The sequence below is a fragment of the Plasmodium yoelii genome, assembly GCF_900002385.2.
Source record: "Plasmodium yoelii strain 17X genome assembly, chromosome: 13".
NCBI lineage: Eukaryota > Apicomplexa > Aconoidasida > Haemosporida > Plasmodiidae > Plasmodium > Plasmodium yoelii.
In genome coordinates this window covers 2997593-3018375 of record NC_036185.2, presented here as the reverse complement: position 1 = coordinate 3018375, position 20783 = coordinate 2997593, and the positions used below count along the sequence as shown (strand labels likewise).

General features: G+C 20.2%; 6 protein-coding genes across 6 annotated transcripts; all 6 read right to left on the bottom strand.

Annotated features, from left to right (window-relative positions):
* Positions 1 to 1551: 1551 nt before the first annotated feature.
* PY17X_1374300 (PIR protein) lies at positions 1552 to 2695 on the bottom strand (the record flags this gene model as incomplete). Its single annotated transcript, XM_022957369.1, has 3 exons — positions 1552 to 1617; positions 1702 to 2559; positions 2681 to 2695. 3 exons carry the CDS (start codon positions 2693 to 2695, stop codon positions 1552 to 1554), a joined length of 939 nt encoding a protein of 312 aa, XP_022813797.1.
* A 2317-nt stretch (positions 2696 to 5012) lies between these two features.
* PY17X_1374200 (PIR protein) lies at positions 5013 to 6112 on the bottom strand (the record flags this gene model as incomplete). The annotated part of the gene is made up of 3 exons (XM_022957368.1): positions 5013 to 5099; positions 5189 to 5989; positions 6098 to 6112. The coding sequence occupies 3 exons, from the start codon at positions 6110 to 6112 to the stop codon at positions 5013 to 5015; spliced, it is 903 nt and encodes a 300-aa protein (XP_022813796.1).
* Positions 6113 to 8925: 2813 nt separating this feature from the next.
* Positions 8926 to 10120, bottom strand: PY17X_1374100 (PIR protein; the record flags this gene model as incomplete). The annotated part of the gene is made up of 3 exons (XM_022957367.1): positions 8926 to 8991; positions 9096 to 9968; positions 10106 to 10120. 3 exons carry the CDS (start codon positions 10118 to 10120, stop codon positions 8926 to 8928), a joined length of 954 nt encoding a protein of 317 aa, XP_022813795.1.
* A 2216-nt stretch (positions 10121 to 12336) lies between these two features.
* PY17X_1374000 (PIR protein) lies at positions 12337 to 13349 on the bottom strand (the record flags this gene model as incomplete). Its single annotated transcript, XM_034637685.1, has 3 exons — positions 12337 to 12402; positions 12486 to 13214; positions 13335 to 13349. 3 exons carry the CDS (start codon positions 13347 to 13349, stop codon positions 12337 to 12339), a joined length of 810 nt encoding a protein of 269 aa, XP_034493618.1.
* A 2466-nt stretch (positions 13350 to 15815) lies between these two features.
* PY17X_1373900 (PIR protein) lies at positions 15816 to 16853 on the bottom strand (the record flags this gene model as incomplete). The annotated part of the gene is made up of 3 exons (XM_034637684.1): positions 15816 to 15902; positions 15991 to 16710; positions 16836 to 16853. 3 exons carry the CDS (start codon positions 16851 to 16853, stop codon positions 15816 to 15818), a joined length of 825 nt encoding a protein of 274 aa, XP_034493617.1.
* A 2383-nt stretch (positions 16854 to 19236) lies between these two features.
* Positions 19237 to 20398, bottom strand: PY17X_1373800 (uncharacterized protein; the record flags this gene model as incomplete). Its single annotated transcript, XM_723505.1, has 3 exons — positions 19237 to 19323; positions 19412 to 20251; positions 20384 to 20398. The coding sequence occupies 3 exons, from the start codon at positions 20396 to 20398 to the stop codon at positions 19237 to 19239; spliced, it is 942 nt and encodes a 313-aa protein (XP_728598.1).
* Between the last annotated feature and the right edge of the window lie 385 nt (positions 20399 to 20783).

The window sequence follows — 20783 nt, the reverse complement described above, 5'->3', positions numbered from 1 at the left end:
AACATTAAAGCTTTAAATTATGTATATATATTAAAATTATTCATTAAAAATGGCTTAGAATTATTTTCTAAATATATAGTTTGCTTTTATATTTTATAATAAACTATATTTAGTTTTATAATGAAAAACGATACAATTATTAATATTAATTTTCTTTGTAGTATTAATTCTAATATTATAGCATTAAATCATATTTAAATGAATATTATAATATTACATTTTATATTGTATGCATGCAATTTTATTCTTATTACAAGTTTAATAATATATATAATTAATATATATCAACGTATTCAAATCAAATAAATTTAATGATTTTTTCGTATTTAATACTTTATCTATTGCTATTACTATTTTTATTACTGCTATATCACTGTATAGTACAGCGGAATAATTAATGCGCTTAATCAAAATACTTTAAATCAATTAGTAATTTTTTTGTTTCATTGTTTTAAAGTATAGTATTTAGAACATATTATTTAGCAATAACAATATATTTGTGAATTTTATATATGTAACAACCTAATAAAAATATTATTAATTCAAATTAAATTAATTATTACATACCATTATACTTCCCATTAATATGTAATTGTATATGTTTCACAAATTTATCATATTTCAGTTTTGTCATTGATACAATATTATATATATTAGAATAATAACGTTAATTTTATGTAATATATTGTTTATAAGCATTATATCAAACTATAACATTAAATTTTATTATGTACTTATATTTTATTTTTAACTATTTTAAAATATAATTATTTATACCTCAAAACTATAAAGTTTCCAAATTAATAGTGATTAATATAATGTTATACCTTTATGATAAATTAAAGCGTATAAATAAACTTCTATTAATACAAATGTAAGATACAAGAGAATAGTAACTACAATTAAAACTTAAAAAATGTTAGAAGCGTAATAATATTTTATAGACAATGTTATATTGTCGATTCTCGGTCGATATTCCATGCATCTATATTTTATGAATATCTATTATTACAGTTATGTTGGCGTAATATAATTTAAACTAAAATAAATATGATACAAATAATAACTTTTACTAAATAAAATGTTTTATCAAATAAAGAAACATTGCGTTATGAATTATTCGATATAACCGCAGATTAACAAATTTTATATAATAGACAATTATGATGTTGACTAATACGAATTAATATGTGCAATATAGACATTTTTTTAATCATATTAAATCGGAATGAACACTCAATTACATATATTGTAATTTATGAAAAAATGTTATGTGCTCCCTTTCATATTGATGGCAGTACTCCTTTTTTTTGTTGCATATTTAAACTTCACCTCGTGATTAAACATACGGGATCGTACATATATTAAATTAGTGTTCAAATTATAAAAAATTAAATAAAGATATAATACTTAGGTGTACCCCACAAAATAAAAACTATATAAAAATTATGAAACATTTTTGATAAAAATTTGTTATTTTCAAATATAAAAATATCTTAAAGTATAATGACCATTATTCTCAGGGGGATATATTAATGATCAGTTTATTCTTTACTTTTTTAGCTTTTCTCTTAAATGTTGTTTTTGAGATCGTTTCCGAAATCCAAATAACGAATACTAATATAAAATGTTAAGAAGCGTACGGTTGTTCGTTAATGTTTACATATATATAATATTTTTTTTTAATTCCTTATTATTTACCTTATAAGAAACTCCCAATAAAATTGATGCTGCAACAAATATAATTGCAATTATAATTAGTGTATTTTTTGTCACTGGACTTTCTGTTACTTGACATTTTGTCACTGGACATTCTGTCACTTGACATTTTGTCACTGGACATTCTGTCACTTGACATTTTGTCACTGGACTTTCTGTCACTGAACTTCGTGAACAAGTTTCAAGGAATTCGACATTACTACATACAACCTTTTTATATTTCTCTTTAAATTGTTTATAATCATTTGATAAAATAGACAATAGTTGTAAATAAGAACTTCCTTTATTAATATCAAAAGCATTTTTAACTTTTTCACATTTTTCAAAAAATTCTCTAGCACTTTCTAAACATTTATTGCATTGGGGTTTTTTTTTTGGATCAAGTTCACCATCCATCTTACATAATAATTTAAATACTTCATAAAAATTAGACATATCTTTAATACCAATATTCATCGAGTTTATTTTGTTTTCTATATCATTCTTTTTAATCTTATTACTACTATTAGTATTTATTTTCTGATTATAATGACTATTTGTTTTTACATGTTTAGTATAAAAATCGTTTAATGTGGTAGTTTCATTTTCTTTTTTTTGATTCAGTTTGTGACCTAACCATAAAATAGCGTATTCAGCAATTTTATCACTATCTAAATTCTCATCAATACCAGCACCATTAAAGAAAGCTATAAATGCTATAAAAGCAGAACTAAGTTTTTTGTTATCATCATCACACTTATTATCAGGACAATGCATTTCGGTATGACTTCCATCTAACGTATAATTTTGAGAAGCTTGATCGAAGAGAATACCACGATCCATCAAATTAATTCCATCACACTACGAATATATTTTACGAATTAAACAAAAGAATGTATTAATATAAATGTTACTAAAATGAAAATTAATATAATTTATAGTTAATGTAACATCCAAATAATGTAAGAAAAAGGATATATACCAGATAAACAGGCATTATAATGAAATTCCGTTATAATTTGGAGATTATGTGGGATGATGTTATTTATATATATTGCATAAATATATGTTATATTTACTTAAGCTCTTTACATACTAATTATCTTTCGTTAGATATATTCTTAATTTTAACTTCATATAAAATAATAATATAGTAGTATTACTAAAATCATATTATACTTATTTTATGACATTTATCTAAATTACCTTAAATATAGGGTTGCTTAATACATTTTATACAAAAAATACTATTCTTGCTAACATTTGGTATAACTTTATTATAAAAATTAATATACTTTTATAATGAATTTAAAAAATATATACTTATAGATATGCTTTAATATAGAATAAAAACAACTTACTAAAACTTAAATACTGTATAAATTTAAAAATAAAAAAGTTTTATTATTATTATAATCCTTAAAACCATATAAATAATAATTTTTTAAAATATATTAAATATTTATATACTTGTTTCTTATAATATATAATATAGTTTTTTCTAAAATTATAGTATTTTAAAGTTATATGCTCCACTTTTTATGCAAATTATATAAATTTAATATTACTTTTAATTAATATATATATATTCCAATTATATTTTAGCATTTTAAATAACTTTATTTTTATTCCTACATATTCTAATTTATAAGTATTCCTTATTGGGTAATTTTATAATATATTTTCCCATTTTTTCCATTTTTTAAAACGACAATTAGCACTAAAACTGTATTTATAAGCTTATATAAGTATTTTAATGCATATTGTTTTAAAATAATACTTAGTAAATATTAAATATATAGCATATAAATACTATTGATGCAAATTCTTAAGTATAATAGAAAACGGTGCGTGATTAGGTTGTTATATTGCCTTTTAAGAGGAGAGATATAAGATATATTTTCTCTTTTAATATATAAATTAAATTGAATGTTCGTTAAATGCTCTGCATTGCTCATTTTTATCTTATATATTCTATTATTATATTTATCAATGTGTATATATATTCAAATAATTTATTAAAAATTCTATATTTTATTCATTCTACGATAAAACAATGCTAATTTAGATTATAAAATGACGATTCATTAAACAATGATAATATAATATGGAATAATAAAAAAATATTTAACGTTAATTGACTCTTTAACCTTTTCTTTATTTATCAAGTTTTTAAGAATATAAAACTACAAATCCCAAATTGGGTCTTTAACAAAATATATAACATTGATATATTTATAATGTATTATTATGTGTCTTTTTGATAAAATTAATATTTAATTATATGAAGGTTTCACAATAAAACTATATTTTAAAATTAATTATTGGTAGAGTATTTTATTATATTATATTATATTTATAAGCTTATAATAATAATGCATATCTATAATATTATTTATAATTATTAGAATAAAATATGATATGAAATTTTATTAATATACTTATATTTTATTTTTTAACTATTTTAAATATAATATATTTCCAATTTATATATACTTCAAAACTACAAAGTTTAAAAATTAATAGTGATTAATCTATTATTATACCTTATGATAAATAAATTAAAGCGTATAAATTAACTTCTATTAATACTAATTAATTTTAATACAAATGTAAAGGAAATACAAAAGAAAATAATAGCTACAATAGAACTTAAAAAATATTGTATATATAGTGCAATTATTAAAAATTATTAAAAATTTTAGATGCATAAAACATCTTTTATAGATATTGTTGTGTTGTTGAACCTCGATCGATATTTTATGAATATCTATTATTACAGTTCGGTTATAAAAATACTTTGAATCAAAATAAATGATACAAATAATAAGTTTTAATAAATAAACGTGTTCACCAAACAAAGAAATGCATTGTATATCATAATGTGGATAATTCAATATAGCTATGGGTTATCAATACTTATATAATAGGCAATTGTAATATACCATAATATGAATTCATATATAATCAATATCTATATTAATATATGCAATATAGATATTTTTTTTAATCATATTAAATCGGTATGAACACACAATTATATATTTTATAACTTATGAAAAAATGTTATGGGGGCCTTTTCATATTAATGGCAGTACCCCTTTTTTGGTTGCATATTTAATATTCATATCGTGGTTAAACATACGGAATGATACATATATTAAATTAGTGTTCAAATTATAAAAAATTAAATAAAGATATAATACTTAGGCCTACCCCACACCTTAAAAACTATATAAAAATTATGCAAAGATTACTTCCCAATAGACAGCTTCTTAAAATATATTAATCATTATTAATCTTCGAATCATATATTAATGATTCATTTTCTTCTTTATATTTTTTATTTTTTCTCCTAATTTTTGTTTTTGAAATCGTTTCCGAAATCCAAATAATGAATACTAATATAAAATGTTAAGAAATGTATGATTTTTTTGTTAACGTTTGCATATATTTAATGAAAATAATTTTTAAATCCCTTATTATTTACCTTATAAGAAATTCCTAAAAAAAATGCTATTGCCACAAATATCGATAAAACTGTAAATAATTTGTTTCCTATCGACGAACTTGATGATGTATCTCCAGATTTTAGTGCATAAATATTTGCTATTGTCTCTGGAATGGATGGAAAATCTTTATATTTATCACCTTTGTTAGTACATTTTTTTTTTAAATTATTATAATCAGTTGATAAAGCAGACAATATTTTAATACGTGCAGTACCTTCAATATTATTGCTTTCGTTGAGGTCTGTATATTTTTTAACAAAATCTTTCGCATCATTTAACAGTGTGCTATCATTATTATTTTTTTCAGCATTCATATACATATTACATAATAATTTTGATGCATCATAAAATTTATGCAGATCTTCAATATTAATATCCAGCAAATCATTTCGTTCATCCATGAATCCCTTAAGCTCTCCAATTCTATAGGCATCATTTATAAATCTTTCATATTTACCACTAGTTTTTACATGTTCAGTAAAAAAATCGTTTATTGTGGTGAATTTTTTCCCTTTGTTTTGATTTAATTTGTAACTAAACCATGAAATAATATATATAAAAAATGCATTAACACTATTTATATTATGACTTTTATTTTTAAATGCAGAATAACATTCTCCAAGTAACCATAAAAATCCAATCGTATTTTTTTCTAGTTCAGTATTGCAGCTTGCACTAGGGCAATAATTTTTGAAATTCTGATTTCCATAAAAATCAAGTGGTGTAGTTTTGTTCAAGTCATCGGGTAAATACATCCTCAAAAAATCAAATTTTCCACACTAAAAAACCATTTAAAAAAAATTGATAAAAATATGTATTAAGAAAATGATATTAAAATAAAACTTAATGAAATTTATAGGAAATATGATATCAAAAAGTGTACATACTAGTCTATCATCCATTATGATGTAATATAATTTATAATCTATAGGTTAAGGGGGTATCATATTATATATATATACTAAAATAGGTAATACAATTATTTAACCCTGTATACACCAATTATTTGTAGATAAAAATATTTTTATTGTTATTAATTTCAATTTAAAGATAATATGAAACAATCTATACTTTTATGGTAGTTAGATAAATTTCCTTATTTTGGGAATGTTAAATACAATTTTGCATAAATTGTTATCCTTAATAACACTCATACGAGCATTATTATAAAAATTAAACTAACATTGTAATGAATTTATAATATATCTTTATAGATATGCTTTAATATAGAAAATAAATGTCATATTTTATGCTTTAATGATTGCCCTTCTAAAACTTAAATACTGTATAAATCTAAAAAATTATAAATTATATTATTACTATAATCCTTAAAAGTATATAAATAATAATTTTTTAAAATATATTGAATTTTTATATGCTTGTTTCTTATAATATATAATACAGTTTTTCTAAAATTATATTATTTTTGAATTAAGTTGCATTGTTCCCTTTTTTAATTGCATATACATAATTTTAATATTACTTTTAATTAATATATATGAATTCCAATTATATTTTAACATTTTCAATAACTTTATTTTTATTCCTATATAATTAAATTTAGAAATATACCTTATTAGATAATTTTATAATATATTTTGCACATATTTCTCACGGTTTGAAACGACAATTAGCACTGTCCCGTATTTATAAGCTTAAATAAGTATTTTAATGCATATTGTTTTTAAAATAATACTTAGTATATATTAAATATTAACAAATTAATAAGTGTTGATGCAAATTTTAAAGTATAATAAAAAACTATGTGTAATTAGGTTGATATATTTGCATTTTATATAGGAGAGATAAGGGAATTATACTTTTTTAAGACAATTATGTAGCCATATAAGATTTACCTATTCTATATAGCTAATTATGTATTGTATTCCTTTAACATTAAAGCTTTCAATTCGTGTATACATTAAAAATGCCTTATAATTATTTTTTAAATATATAGTTTGATTTTATACTTTATAATAAACTATATTTAGTTTTATGATGAAAAACAATATTTTTAATAAGACTATAGAATTATTAATATTATTTTGCTTGTTAGTGTTGGTTCTAATATTATCGCATTAAATATTACTCAAATTAATGTTATAATGTTTCATTTGATCTTGAATATATACAATTTTAGCCTTATTGCAAGTTTAATAATATATATAATGAATTTATACCCATATAATGTACCGAATGAATATAATATATTAATCTAATATTACTATTGTTGTTTTGGTTATATCATAGTACAGTACAATGGAATAATTAATGCGCTTAATAAAAATACTTTAAATCAATGTATAATATTTCCTCGTTTCGTAGTTTTTAAATCAAGCATTCTAGGACATGTATATAATTTCGTAAAACATTATATTTAAATTATATATCTGTGAATTTGTATATATATAGTAACATAATAAAAATATTATTAGTTCAAATTAAATTAATTATTACATACTTTTTCTATATACTTTGGATTAATATATAATTGTATATGCTTCCTAAATTTAACATATTTCAGTATTATTTACTGGTATAACATTTTACTAGTTTATATGTATAGGTATATAATAATAAAGAATTATATCTATGATATTATTTATAATTATTATAACAAGATATAATATGAAATTTTATTAATAAACTTATATTTTATTTTTTTAATGTTTTAAAATATAATTTATTTATACCTCAAAACCATAAAGTTTAAAAATTAATAGTGATTAATCTAATGTTATACCTTTATAGTAAATAAATTAATGTATATAAAGTAACTTTTATTAATACTAATTATTTTTAATACAAATATAAAATATAAAAAGAGAATAGTAACTACAATTAAAACTTAAAAAATCTTATATATAGTTCAATTTTTTATGTATTACTAAAAATCTTAGAAGCATAATAAAATTTTATAGACAATGTTATATTGTCGATTCTCGGTCGATATTCCATGCATCTATATTTTATAACTATCTATTATATATTGGTAATATGTTTAATTAATCTTAAAAACCAACGTATTAATATGAATATATATTGTAATGTAGGCAATCGTTCCAAATGAATCATCATATAATTAATACCCAGCTTCATATATAATGCTACTATTACAGTTCAGTTGGCGTAATATAATTTAAATTAAAACAAATATAATACAAATTATAAGTTTTACTAAATAAAATTTTCATCAAATAAAGAAACATATTGTGTTATACACAATCCAATATAACCACAAATTAAAAACTTTTATATAGGTAATTATGATATAGTATAATATGAATTAATATATAGTAATATCTATATTAATATATGCAATGTAAACATTTTGTTTTAATCATATTAAATCGATATGAACACTCAATCATATATATTATAATTTATGAAAAAATGTTATGCGTCCCTTTTCATATTAATGGTAGTACCCTTTTTTGGTTGCACATTTAGGCGTTAGCTCGAGATTAAACATACAGGGATGGTACATGTATTTAATTAGTGGTAATATTATAAAAAATTAATACAATATAATGCTTAACCCTAACTCGAATATAGTTTCCACAAACACAATCCTGGCCAGCAACATAAAAACAATATAAAAACTATGATCAAAAATTACTTACCAATAGACAGTTTCTTAAAATATATTAATCATTATTACTATTCCTGAAATAATCACTATTTTCGAATCATATATTAATGACAGTTTTCTTCTTTATTTTTTTAGCTTTTCTCTTAAATGTTGTTTTGGAGATCGTTTCCGAAATCCAAATAACGAATACTAATATAAAATGTTAAGAAGCGTATGATTTTTTTGTTAACGCTTACATATATATAATTAAAATAATATTTAAATGTAATATTATTTAATTCCTTATTATTTACCTTATAAGAAATTCCTAAAAAAAATGCTATTGCACCAAATATCAATAAAACTGGAATTAATTTGCTTACTATCGATGAACTTGATGATGCAACATCAGAATTATGTACATCTTGTCCAGAATCATCTACATATTCTCCAATATTATATTCAGAATCATCTCCAAAACTATTTAAAAGAGTTTGTCTAGATTTTTGTTCTGTTTCTTTCGATAGAAAGGATAAAATATCTTTACATTCCTTTTTAAAATCATCATAATCAGTTGATAAAGTAGACAATAGTTTATTATATGAATTATTTCCAGTAATTCTAGTATCTTGCTTAAGTTCTTGATATTTTTTAAAAAAATCACTATTATCATCCAAATAATTCTTGCAATTGTTTTTTTCATAATCAAGTTCATTATACAAGTTACATAATAATTTAAATGCTTCATAAAATTTAGATACAATATTACTATTCTTATCCAAAAATTCCTTTCTTTTATCTATAAGATCCTTATAATTATCATGATCATGCTCATTTAATTCACTTATTTCTGTGTTATACTTACTACAACTATTTATGTAATTATTATAAAAAACCGTTATATTGTCTTTTTCTTCACTATTGGTCAGGTTTAACATATAACTTAACCATATCAAAATGTAATCAACAATATAGGGATTACTTTTTGAAGGAGAGGGTAACACACCAGAATTCTTATATAATTGATCCAACAAATATAAGCATCCAGCACTTATTAAATCGAAATCATTTTGACATTGCTTATTATCACAATAATCATTTAAAAATTTATCATCATTAATTTTATAGTTTTCTTTATCTTTCGATTCATCGGAAATCCATTCCCTTACATTTTTGAACCTTTCACACTAAAAAAACATTTAAAAACAATTAATAAAAACGCGAATTATTAAAAATTTTATTAAAATAAAGTTTAATGATATTTATATATGGTCAATATCAAAAAATGTAAAGGAAATTATTATTTTTAAAAAAATGCATATACCATTTGCTTATTCATTATAATGGGATTTTATTTTTGGTTTGTAAATTGAGTAGAAGCATGTTCTTTTATATATACTATACCAAATATGTGACGCTAATACTTTAACCCTATATATAACAGTTGTCTATAGTTAAATATAAGTTTTTCAATAAATTAATATGGAATAATAAAATAATGTTATTACTAAAAAAAGGTTTTATTTGTGTTTATGCTAATTAGCTAAGTTACCTTAAATAGAGGGATGCTTAATAAACTTTTGATTAAATAATGATGCATTTTATACAATAAATACTATTCTTACTAACATTTGATATAAATTTATTATAAAAATGGATATACGTTTATAAAGAATTTAAAGTATATTTTAACATAGAAAAGGAATATATTTATATCTTCTGTTTTAATGATTGTCTTTCAAAAACTTAAATACTGTATAAATCTAAAAAATTAAAAATTATATTATTACTATAATCCATAAAATATATTAAACTTTTATAGATTTGCTTCTAATACTATATACAATGCTTTATTAAAATTATAATGTTTTCAAATTAAGTTACATGCTACATTTTCTATGAAAATTAAATAAATTTATATTGTTTTTAATGAATGTAGATAAATTCAAAATTCATTTTAATGTGCTCAATAACTTTATTTTTATTCCAATATACCTTATTGGGTAATTTTATAATATATTTTGCCATATTTTCCATTCTTTAAAAGAACAATTAGCACTGAACCCGTACTTATAAGCTTAAATAAGTCTCTAAATGCATGTTATTTTTAAAATAACGCTCAGTAAATGTTAACATATAAATATATATTAATAATATTTTAAAGTATAATAGAAAACTATGTTTAATTAGGTTGTTATATTATCCTTTAAGAGGAGAGAGATAAGATATATTGCTATTTTAATATATAAATTTAAATAAATATTTGCTAAATGTTTTACATAGTTCATTTTTATCTTATACATTTTATTTGTTTAGTCATCAATGTATATACATTAAATAATTTATTAATAATTCTATATTTTATTAATTCTATAAAAAACTATGATAATATGGAATAATAAAATGATATTTAATATTAAGAATTTAACCCTTTCTCCATTAATCCATATTTTTAGAATATAAAACTACAAATTCCAAATTGAATAATTAACAAATATATAATGTATTATTATGTCTTTTCGATAAAATTAATATTTAATTATATGAAGGTTTCACAATAAAACAACATTTTAATATTAACTATTGATAATTTCTAGATTATATGTATAGGGATATAATAATGCATTATATCTATAATATTAAACTTTATTAATATACTTATATTTTATTTTTTAACTATTTTAAAATATAATATATTTATACCTCAAAATTTAAAAATTAATAGTGATTAATCTATTATTAAATCTTTATTATAAATAAATTAAAGCGTATGAAGCAACTTCTATTAATACAATTACAACTTCAAAAAATGTTAGAAGCATAACAATAATTTATAGATTATGTTATATTGTCGATTCTCGATCGATATTCATGTATCTATATTTTATGATTATCTATTATACATTAGTAATATAATTAATTAACATTAAAAATATAATCATTAATATGAAGGTATATTATAATGTAGGTAATTGTTCCAAATTAATCGAATTATAATTATACTCTGATAATAATATTATTATACTGTTCGGTTATCAAAATACGATTTTAATCAAAATAAATATGATACAAGTTATAAGTTTTACTAAATAAAATTTTCATAAAATAAAGAACATATTATGATATGCATAATTCAATATAACCAAATATTAACTTTTATATAGGCAATTATAATATATCATAATATGAATTAATATATGCAATATAGATATTTTATTTTAATCAAATTAAATCGGCATGAACCCTCAATTATATATATTATAACTTATAAATATGTTATGCGACACATTTCACATTAATGGATGCTCCTTTGGAGGGCATATTTGACTTTTGAATTTAATCTCGTGATTAAACATACGGAATTATACATATATTAAATTATTGTTTAAGTTATAAAAAATTAAATGCAATATAATACTTAGCCCTAACCCAAATATGGGTTCCACAACATAAAAACTATATAAAAATTATACAAAAATTATTTCCAAATAGACAGTTTCTTAAAATACATCAATCATCATATTCAGAATAATTTATTAATGATCAGTTTCTTCTTTACTTTTTTAGATTTTCTCTTAATTTTTGTTTTTGAAATCGTTTCCGAAATCCAAATAACGAATACTAACATAAAATTTTAAGAAGCGTACAGTTGTTCGTTAATGTTTGCATATATATAATATTTTTTTTAATTCCTTATTATTTACCTTATAAGAAACTCCCAATAAAATTGATGCTGCAACAAATATAATTGCAATTGAAATTAGTGTATTTTTTGTTACTGAACTTCGTGAACAAGCTACAAGTGGTGAGATACTACTACATTCAAGATTATATGTTTGTTCAAAATTTTTATAATCACTTGATAAACTAGACAATAGTTCATAATAAGAACTTCCTTTATTAATATCTAAAGCATTTTTAAGTTTTTCATATTTTTCAAACAATTCTCCAGCATTTTCTAAACATTTATTGCATTGGTAGTTGTCTACATTAATTTCACTATACATGTTACATAATGATTTAAATGCATCATAAAAATTAGATATATCTTTAATATCCATATTCATCATATTTATTTTTTTTTCTATATCACTCTTATTAATATTATCATCACTATCATTATCTATATACTTAATATAACAACTATTTGTTATTATATGTTCAGTAAAAAAATCGTTTAATCTGGTCGTTCCATTTTCTTTTTTTTGATTTAGTTTATGACTTAACCATAAACTAGCGTATTGAACAATTTTATCACTTTCTAAATTTCCAAGCGTATGTATTAACACTATAAAACCAGAGATAATCTTTTGTTCATCATTACTAAAGTTACAATCAGAGAATGAACTATTTAATAATCCCATAAAATCACGTTCTTCCGGGTTATTCGGATCATCATAAAAATATTTATCGATCGCATTAATTGATTCACACTACGAATATATTTTACGAATTAAACAAAAAAATGTATTAACATAAATGGTACTATAATTAAAATTAATATAATTTATAGTAATATAACATACGAATAATATAAGAAAAAGGATATATACCACATTAGAATTCATTATAATGAAATTCTGTTATAATTGGAGATTATTCGGGGTGATGTTGTTTAAATATATTGCATAGAATATATGGTATATTTACTCAAGATCTTTACATAGCAGTTATCTTTCGTTAGACATATTATTCTTAATTTTAACTTCATATAAAATAATAATACATTAGTATTACTAAAATATTATACTTATTTTATGATATTTAGCTAAACTATCTTAAATAGAGGCTTGCTTACACACTTTGCCATATGTATATATGATGCATTTTATACAAAAAATACTATTATTAATAAAATATAGTATAACTTTATTATAAAAATGGATGTACTTTTATAATGAATTTAAAAAATATATACTTATACATATGTTTTAATATCGAAGATAAATGACGTCATAAAACTTAAATAATGCACAAATATATAAATTTAAGAAAGTTATTATTATTACAATCCTTAAAGCATATAAATAGTCTTTTTTTTAAATATATTAAATACTATATACTTGTTTCTTATAATATATAATACAGTCTTTTCTAAAATAACACTTACAAAATAAGTCATATTGTTCCATTTCTATGCAAAATACATAAATTTATATTGTTTTTAATGAATGTAGATAAATTAAAAAATAATTTTAATGCGTTAAATAAATTTATGTTTATTCCAATATACTTCAATTTAGATGTATATCTTATTGGATAATTTTATAATATATTTTGCCGTATTTTCCATTCTTTAAAATAACAATTAGCACTGAACCCGTACTTATAAGCTTAAATAGGTCTTTGAATGCATGTTATTTTTAAAATAATGCTTAGTAAATATTAAACATATAAAAAATTAATAAGTATTAATGCAAATTTTAAAGTATAATAGAAAACTATGTTTGATTAGATTATTATTTTACCCTTTAATAGGAGAGAGATAAGATATATTAGCCTTTAATATATATATTTATATAAATATTTGCTAAATATTATACATAATTTTATCTTATATATTCTACTGTTATAGTTAATGTATATCATTCAAATAATTTATTAAAAATTCTATATTTTATTAATTCTATGATACATTAATGTTGTTTTGGATTATAAAATGATTATTCACTAAACACTAATGTGAATAATAAAATACCATTTAACATGAATTGAGTCTTTAACACTTTCTCCATTGATTCTTATTTTTATAATATTAAACCACATATCCAAAATTGAATCTTTAACAAAATATATAAATTGATACCTTTATAATGTATTGTTATGTGTCTTTTCAATAAAATTAATATTTAATTATATGAAATTTCCACAATAAAACAATATTTTAATATTAATTATTGGTATAGTATTTTATTATTTTATATGTATAGGCATATAATAATAACATTATTTTGTCATATTATTTATAACTATTAGAACAAAATATAACATTAAATTTTATTAATATACTTATATTTTGTCTTTTAACTATTTTAAATGTAATATATGTATATCTCAAAATATAAAATTTAAAAATGAATAACGATTAATCTAATATTATACCTTTATAGTAAATAAATTAATGTATATAGAACGATTTCTATCAATATTAATTAAAACTTTAACATAAAATGATACTATATATAATCGAAAGTTAAAAGGATAGTATACATATATCTATAATGTAATCTTTATGTATTATTAAAAATGGTAGATGCATAAAATATATTTTATAGATGTTGTTGTGTTGTTGAACCTCGATCGACATTTTATGAATCGATATTTTATGACTACCTATTATATATTGGTAATATGTTTAATTAATCTTAAAAACACACATATTAATATGAAGATATATTATAATGTAGACAATTGTTCCAAATTAATCATCTTATAATAATACCCAACTTCATATATAATGTTATTATTAAAGTTATATTGGCGTAATATAATTTAATTTAATTTAATTGTAGCACAAATTATAAGTTTCACTAAATAAAATTTTAATCAAATGAAGAAACATATTATGTTATACATAATTCAATATAACCACATATTAACAAGTTTTATATAATAAATAATTATGATATAGAATAATATGAATTGATATATGCAACGTAGACATTTTATTTTAATCATATAAAATCGACATGAACACTAATTATATATATTATAACTTATGAAAAAATGGGATGTGGCCCTTTTCATATTAATGGCAATGCTCCTTTGGAAGTACATATTTTTAACTTCAGCTCAAAATTAAACATACGGGTATAGCACATATATTTAATTAGTGTTCAAATTATACAAAACTAAATGCAATATAATACTTAGCTCTAACCCGAATATGGGTTCTACAAACATAACCTCAACCCTGACACAACATAAAAACTATATAAAAATTATGCAAAAATTACTCCTCAATAAACAGTTTCTTAAAATATATTAATCATTATTACTATTCACGGAATAATCACTACTCTTCGAATAATATATTAATGAATCATTTTCTTCATTATATTTTTTATTTTTACTCTTAATTTTTGTTTTTGAAATCGTTTCCGAAATCCAAATAATGAATACTAATATAAAATGTTAAAAAACGTACGATTTTTTTGTTAACGTTTGCATATATTTAAATGAAATATTTTTTAATTCCTTATTATTTACCTTATAAGAAATTCCCAAAAAAATTGGTATTGCAACAAATATAAGTGCAATTGAAATTAGTGAATAAGTTAGAAGAGGTGGAAAATAATAACATTTATTTTTAAAATTATCATAATCCTTTGATAATATAGAAAATAGTTGACTATATGATTCGTTTTCAGAAATATCCAAATCTTTAAGTTGTTCATATTTTTTAACAAATTCTTGAGTATTTTCTAAATAACTATTGTAATCTGAATCGCTGTTATCACATTCAGTATACAATTTACATAATGATTTAAATGCATCATAAAATTTAGACATATCTTCATTAGGAATATTCAAAAAATCATTTTTTTTATTTATAAGATCGTTATAACTACTATAACCTTCAACATTATCTATATTCTTTTTACATTCTTGGATAGTTTTCATATGTTTATCGTAAAATTCATTTATATTGGTAAATTGAGTGTTTACCATTTTATTTAATTTATAGCCTAACCACATCATAATATATACAACAATATCAATATTGTTATTTGAATAATGGAAAAAAACTGTTTTACTACCATAAAATCTTTCTAATAACCATAAACACCCACCCTTAACTAGATTGATATAATTTTTACATTGTTTATCAGGGCAGTAGTGCTTGAGGGTTCCACTTGTAGAAATATAATCTCCAGAATCATCCAATTCATCGGAAAAATCCCCCCTCAAAGAATCAAACTCTTTACACTAAGAAACAATTTAAAAAAATAAAATAAAAATGTCTATTAAAATGGACGTATTATTAATTTATAGATAGTAAAATATCAAAAATGTGTAATAACAAATATTTTTATTCAAGAAATTATATGTACCACTGTACTAGTTAACATATTGGAGATTTATTTTTAAACTATAAATTAATTATATCATATTAATTTCATATATTGCATCAGAATAGGGGACATAGAATTGGATTCTCTATATAAAAATTATCTGTAGTTAACCATATTTTATTTTTAGTATTAATTTAAAATTAATGTAAAGTAATAATACAATAGTAAATTTATATATAATTTATTGAAATTATATAAATTTCCTTAAATTGGAGATATTTGTTTTGGTCATATGTATAACATAAATTATGCTTAAATTTATGATTATTAATAATATCCATCCTAATTTTATTATAAAAATTTAAGGAATTTTATAATGGTTAAAAATGGATCTTCTTATATTATGTCTCAATATAGAAAAATACAAATTTGTATCTCATGTTTTAATAAATAGATTTATACCCATGAACATGTAAATATGTAAAAATGCAAAAATTAATAAATCTATTATTAGTATATTTTTTAAAAGTATATAAATAAATATTTTCTAATATATTTTAAATATTTAATATTTGTTTCTAATGCTACATACCACTGTTTTATTAAAATTATAGTATTTTCAAATTAAGTTACATGCTACATTTTCTATGAAAATTAAATAAATTTATATTGTTTTTAATGAATGTAGATAAATTCAAAACTCATTTTAATGTGCTCAATAACTTTATTTTTATTCCAATATACCTTATTGGGTAATTTTATAATATATTTTCCCATCTTTTCCATTCTTTAAAACAACAATTAGCACTGAATCCGTACTTATAAGATTAAATAAGTCTTTGATTGCATATTATTTTTAAAATAATCCTTATTAAATATTAACATATAAATAAGTATTGATGCATATTTTAAAGTATAATAGAAAGCTATGCGTAATTAAATTGTTAAATTACCCTTTAAGAGGAGAGAGATAAGATATATTAGATATTTTAATATATACATTTAGATAAATATTTCCTAAATACTATGCATTGTTCATTCTTATCTTATATACTTATTGATATAGTTATCAATGTATGTACATTCAAATAATTTATTAAAAATTCTATATTTTATTAATTATATGGTAACGTAATGTTTTAGATTAAAAAATGATTATTCAATAAAAACTAATAATATAATAAGAGTTAATATGGAATAATAAAATGACAGTTAACATGAATTGAGTCGTTATCATTTTCTCCATGGATCCAAATTTTTATAATATAAAACCACATATCCCGAAGTGGATCTTTAACAAATATATAAAAATGATATCATTATAATGCATTATTATTTGTCTTTTCGATAATATTAATGTTTATTATATGAAGGGTTCACAATATAATAATATTTCAATATTAGTTATTGATAGAGTATTTTATTAAATTATATATATAAGCATATAATAATAACATATTATATTTATCGTATTATTTATAATTACTAGAACTATAACATTAAATTTTATTAATATACTTATATTTTATTTTTTTAAATTTTAAATATAATATATTTATACCTCAACTATAAAATTTAAAAATTAATAGTGATTAATCTATTATTATACCTTATGATAATTAAATTAATATATATATAACTATTCCTACCAATGTAAATTATAATATTAGCATAAATTCAAATTATTGAAATGAAAAAAATGAGTATTATATATATTTATAATTTATAAATTTATTATAATATATCTATAGTACATTTTTTATGTATTACTAAAAATGTTAGATGCATAAAATCCATTTTATAGATAACGTTGTATTTTCGATTCTCGATCGATATTTATGAATCTATATTTTATGTTTATCTATTATTACAATTCAGTTGGATAACATTATTTAAATCAAAATAAATATGATACAAGTTATAAGTTTTACTAAATAAAATTTTCACTAAATAAAAAAACATATTATGATATGCATAATTCAATATAGCTCTGGGTTATCAAGTTTTATATAATAATCAATTATGATAAAGCATAATACAACTTCATATATATTCAACATTTATATTAATATATACAATATAGACATTTTGTTTTAATCATATTAAATCGGCATGAACACTCAATTATATATATTATAACTTATAAAACATGTTACGAAATTCATTAAATATTAGCTTATACCCCTTCTTGGTTGCATATTTGGACTTTTAATTTCATCTTGTGATTAAAAATACGGAATGAAACATATTAAATTAGTGTTTAATTATAAAAATTAAATAAAGATATAATACTTAGCCCTAACCCGAATATGGGTTACATAAACACCACCCTGACCCCCAACATAAAAACTATATAAAAATTACTCCTCAATAGACAGTTTCTTAAAATATATTAATAATTATTACTATTCCTGAAATAGTACTCTATTCGAATCATATATTAATGATTCATTCTCTTCTTTATATTTTTTATTTTTTCTCTTAATTTTTGTTTTTGAAATCGTTTCCGAAATCCAAATAACGAATACTAATATAAAATTTTAATAAAGTATGTTTTGTTTGTTAACGTTTGCATATATTTAATGAAAATAATTTTTAAATTCTTTATTATATACCTTATAAGAAATTCCCAAAAGAAATCCTATCGCACCAAATATCGATAAAACTGAAATTATTTTGTTTCCTATCGACGAACTTGATGATGTTTCTTCAGAACTTTGTGCAGAGCTTATTGCAGAACTTTCTACATAATTTTGTGATGTTTCTATCGTTGGAAGGGGTGGATACTGTTTACAATTACCACCTTTACTAGTACAATAACTTTTAAAATCATCATAATAATTTGATAAACTAGACAATATTTGACTACATGCACTTTTTTCAGTAATACTAGAATCTTCCTTAAGATTTTTATATTTTTTAACAAACTCATTAGCATATTCCAAACATTTTGTACAACTTGAACTTTTTTCATCAAATTCAATATACATCATACATAATGTATTAAATGCACCATAAAATTTAGATATAATATTCATATCCATATTTATCAAATCAAGTTTTTTATCTATAAGATTCTTATAACTATTATACTCCGTAATATCTTTTATAGGATTTTTATACTTATCACTACCATTTATATATGTCTTATAAAAATATTGTAAATTGCTCATATTTTCTTCACTTCTCTTTAGGTTTAACATATAACTTAACCATACGATAATGTATTCAACAATGTTGGTGTTACTGTTTGCATCAGACTTAAACACAGAAGAATTCTTAAAGAATGCATCAAACAAATATAAACATCCAGCATTAATTTTTGCGAGATCATCACTACATTCGTTACTATTACAATAATTATCTAAAATTTTTTTATTAATAATAATTTGATACTCTCCTTTTTCGTTCAATTGTTTGGAAAACGAGTTATTTATAGCATAGAAGTTTTTACACTAAGAAAACATTTAAAAAATTATAATAAAAGTATACGTTAATGAAACTCTTATAAAATAAAATTTAATGATATATATAATACAATATCAAAAAATGTAAAGGAAATTATTATTATTAAAAAATTCATATACCACTTGCTTATCCATTGTGATGAAATTTCATTTTATATTTATAAATTGAGTAGAATCATGCTATTTTGTATACACTGCATCAAATATGTGACGCAAATACTTTAACCCTATATATAACAACTGTCTGTAGTTAAATATATTATATGTTTTTCAATAATTAAATTATTATACATAATAAAATAATATTATTAGTAAAGAAACGTACTATTCCTGTTTATCATAATTAGCTAAATTGCCTTAAATATAGGATCGCTTAATACATTTTTGATTAAATATAGATATGATGCATTTTATACAAAAAATGCTATTCTTACTAACATCTGGTATAACTTTATTATAAAAATGGATATACTTTTATAAATAATTTAAAGTATGTTTGAACATATAAAAGGTATATATT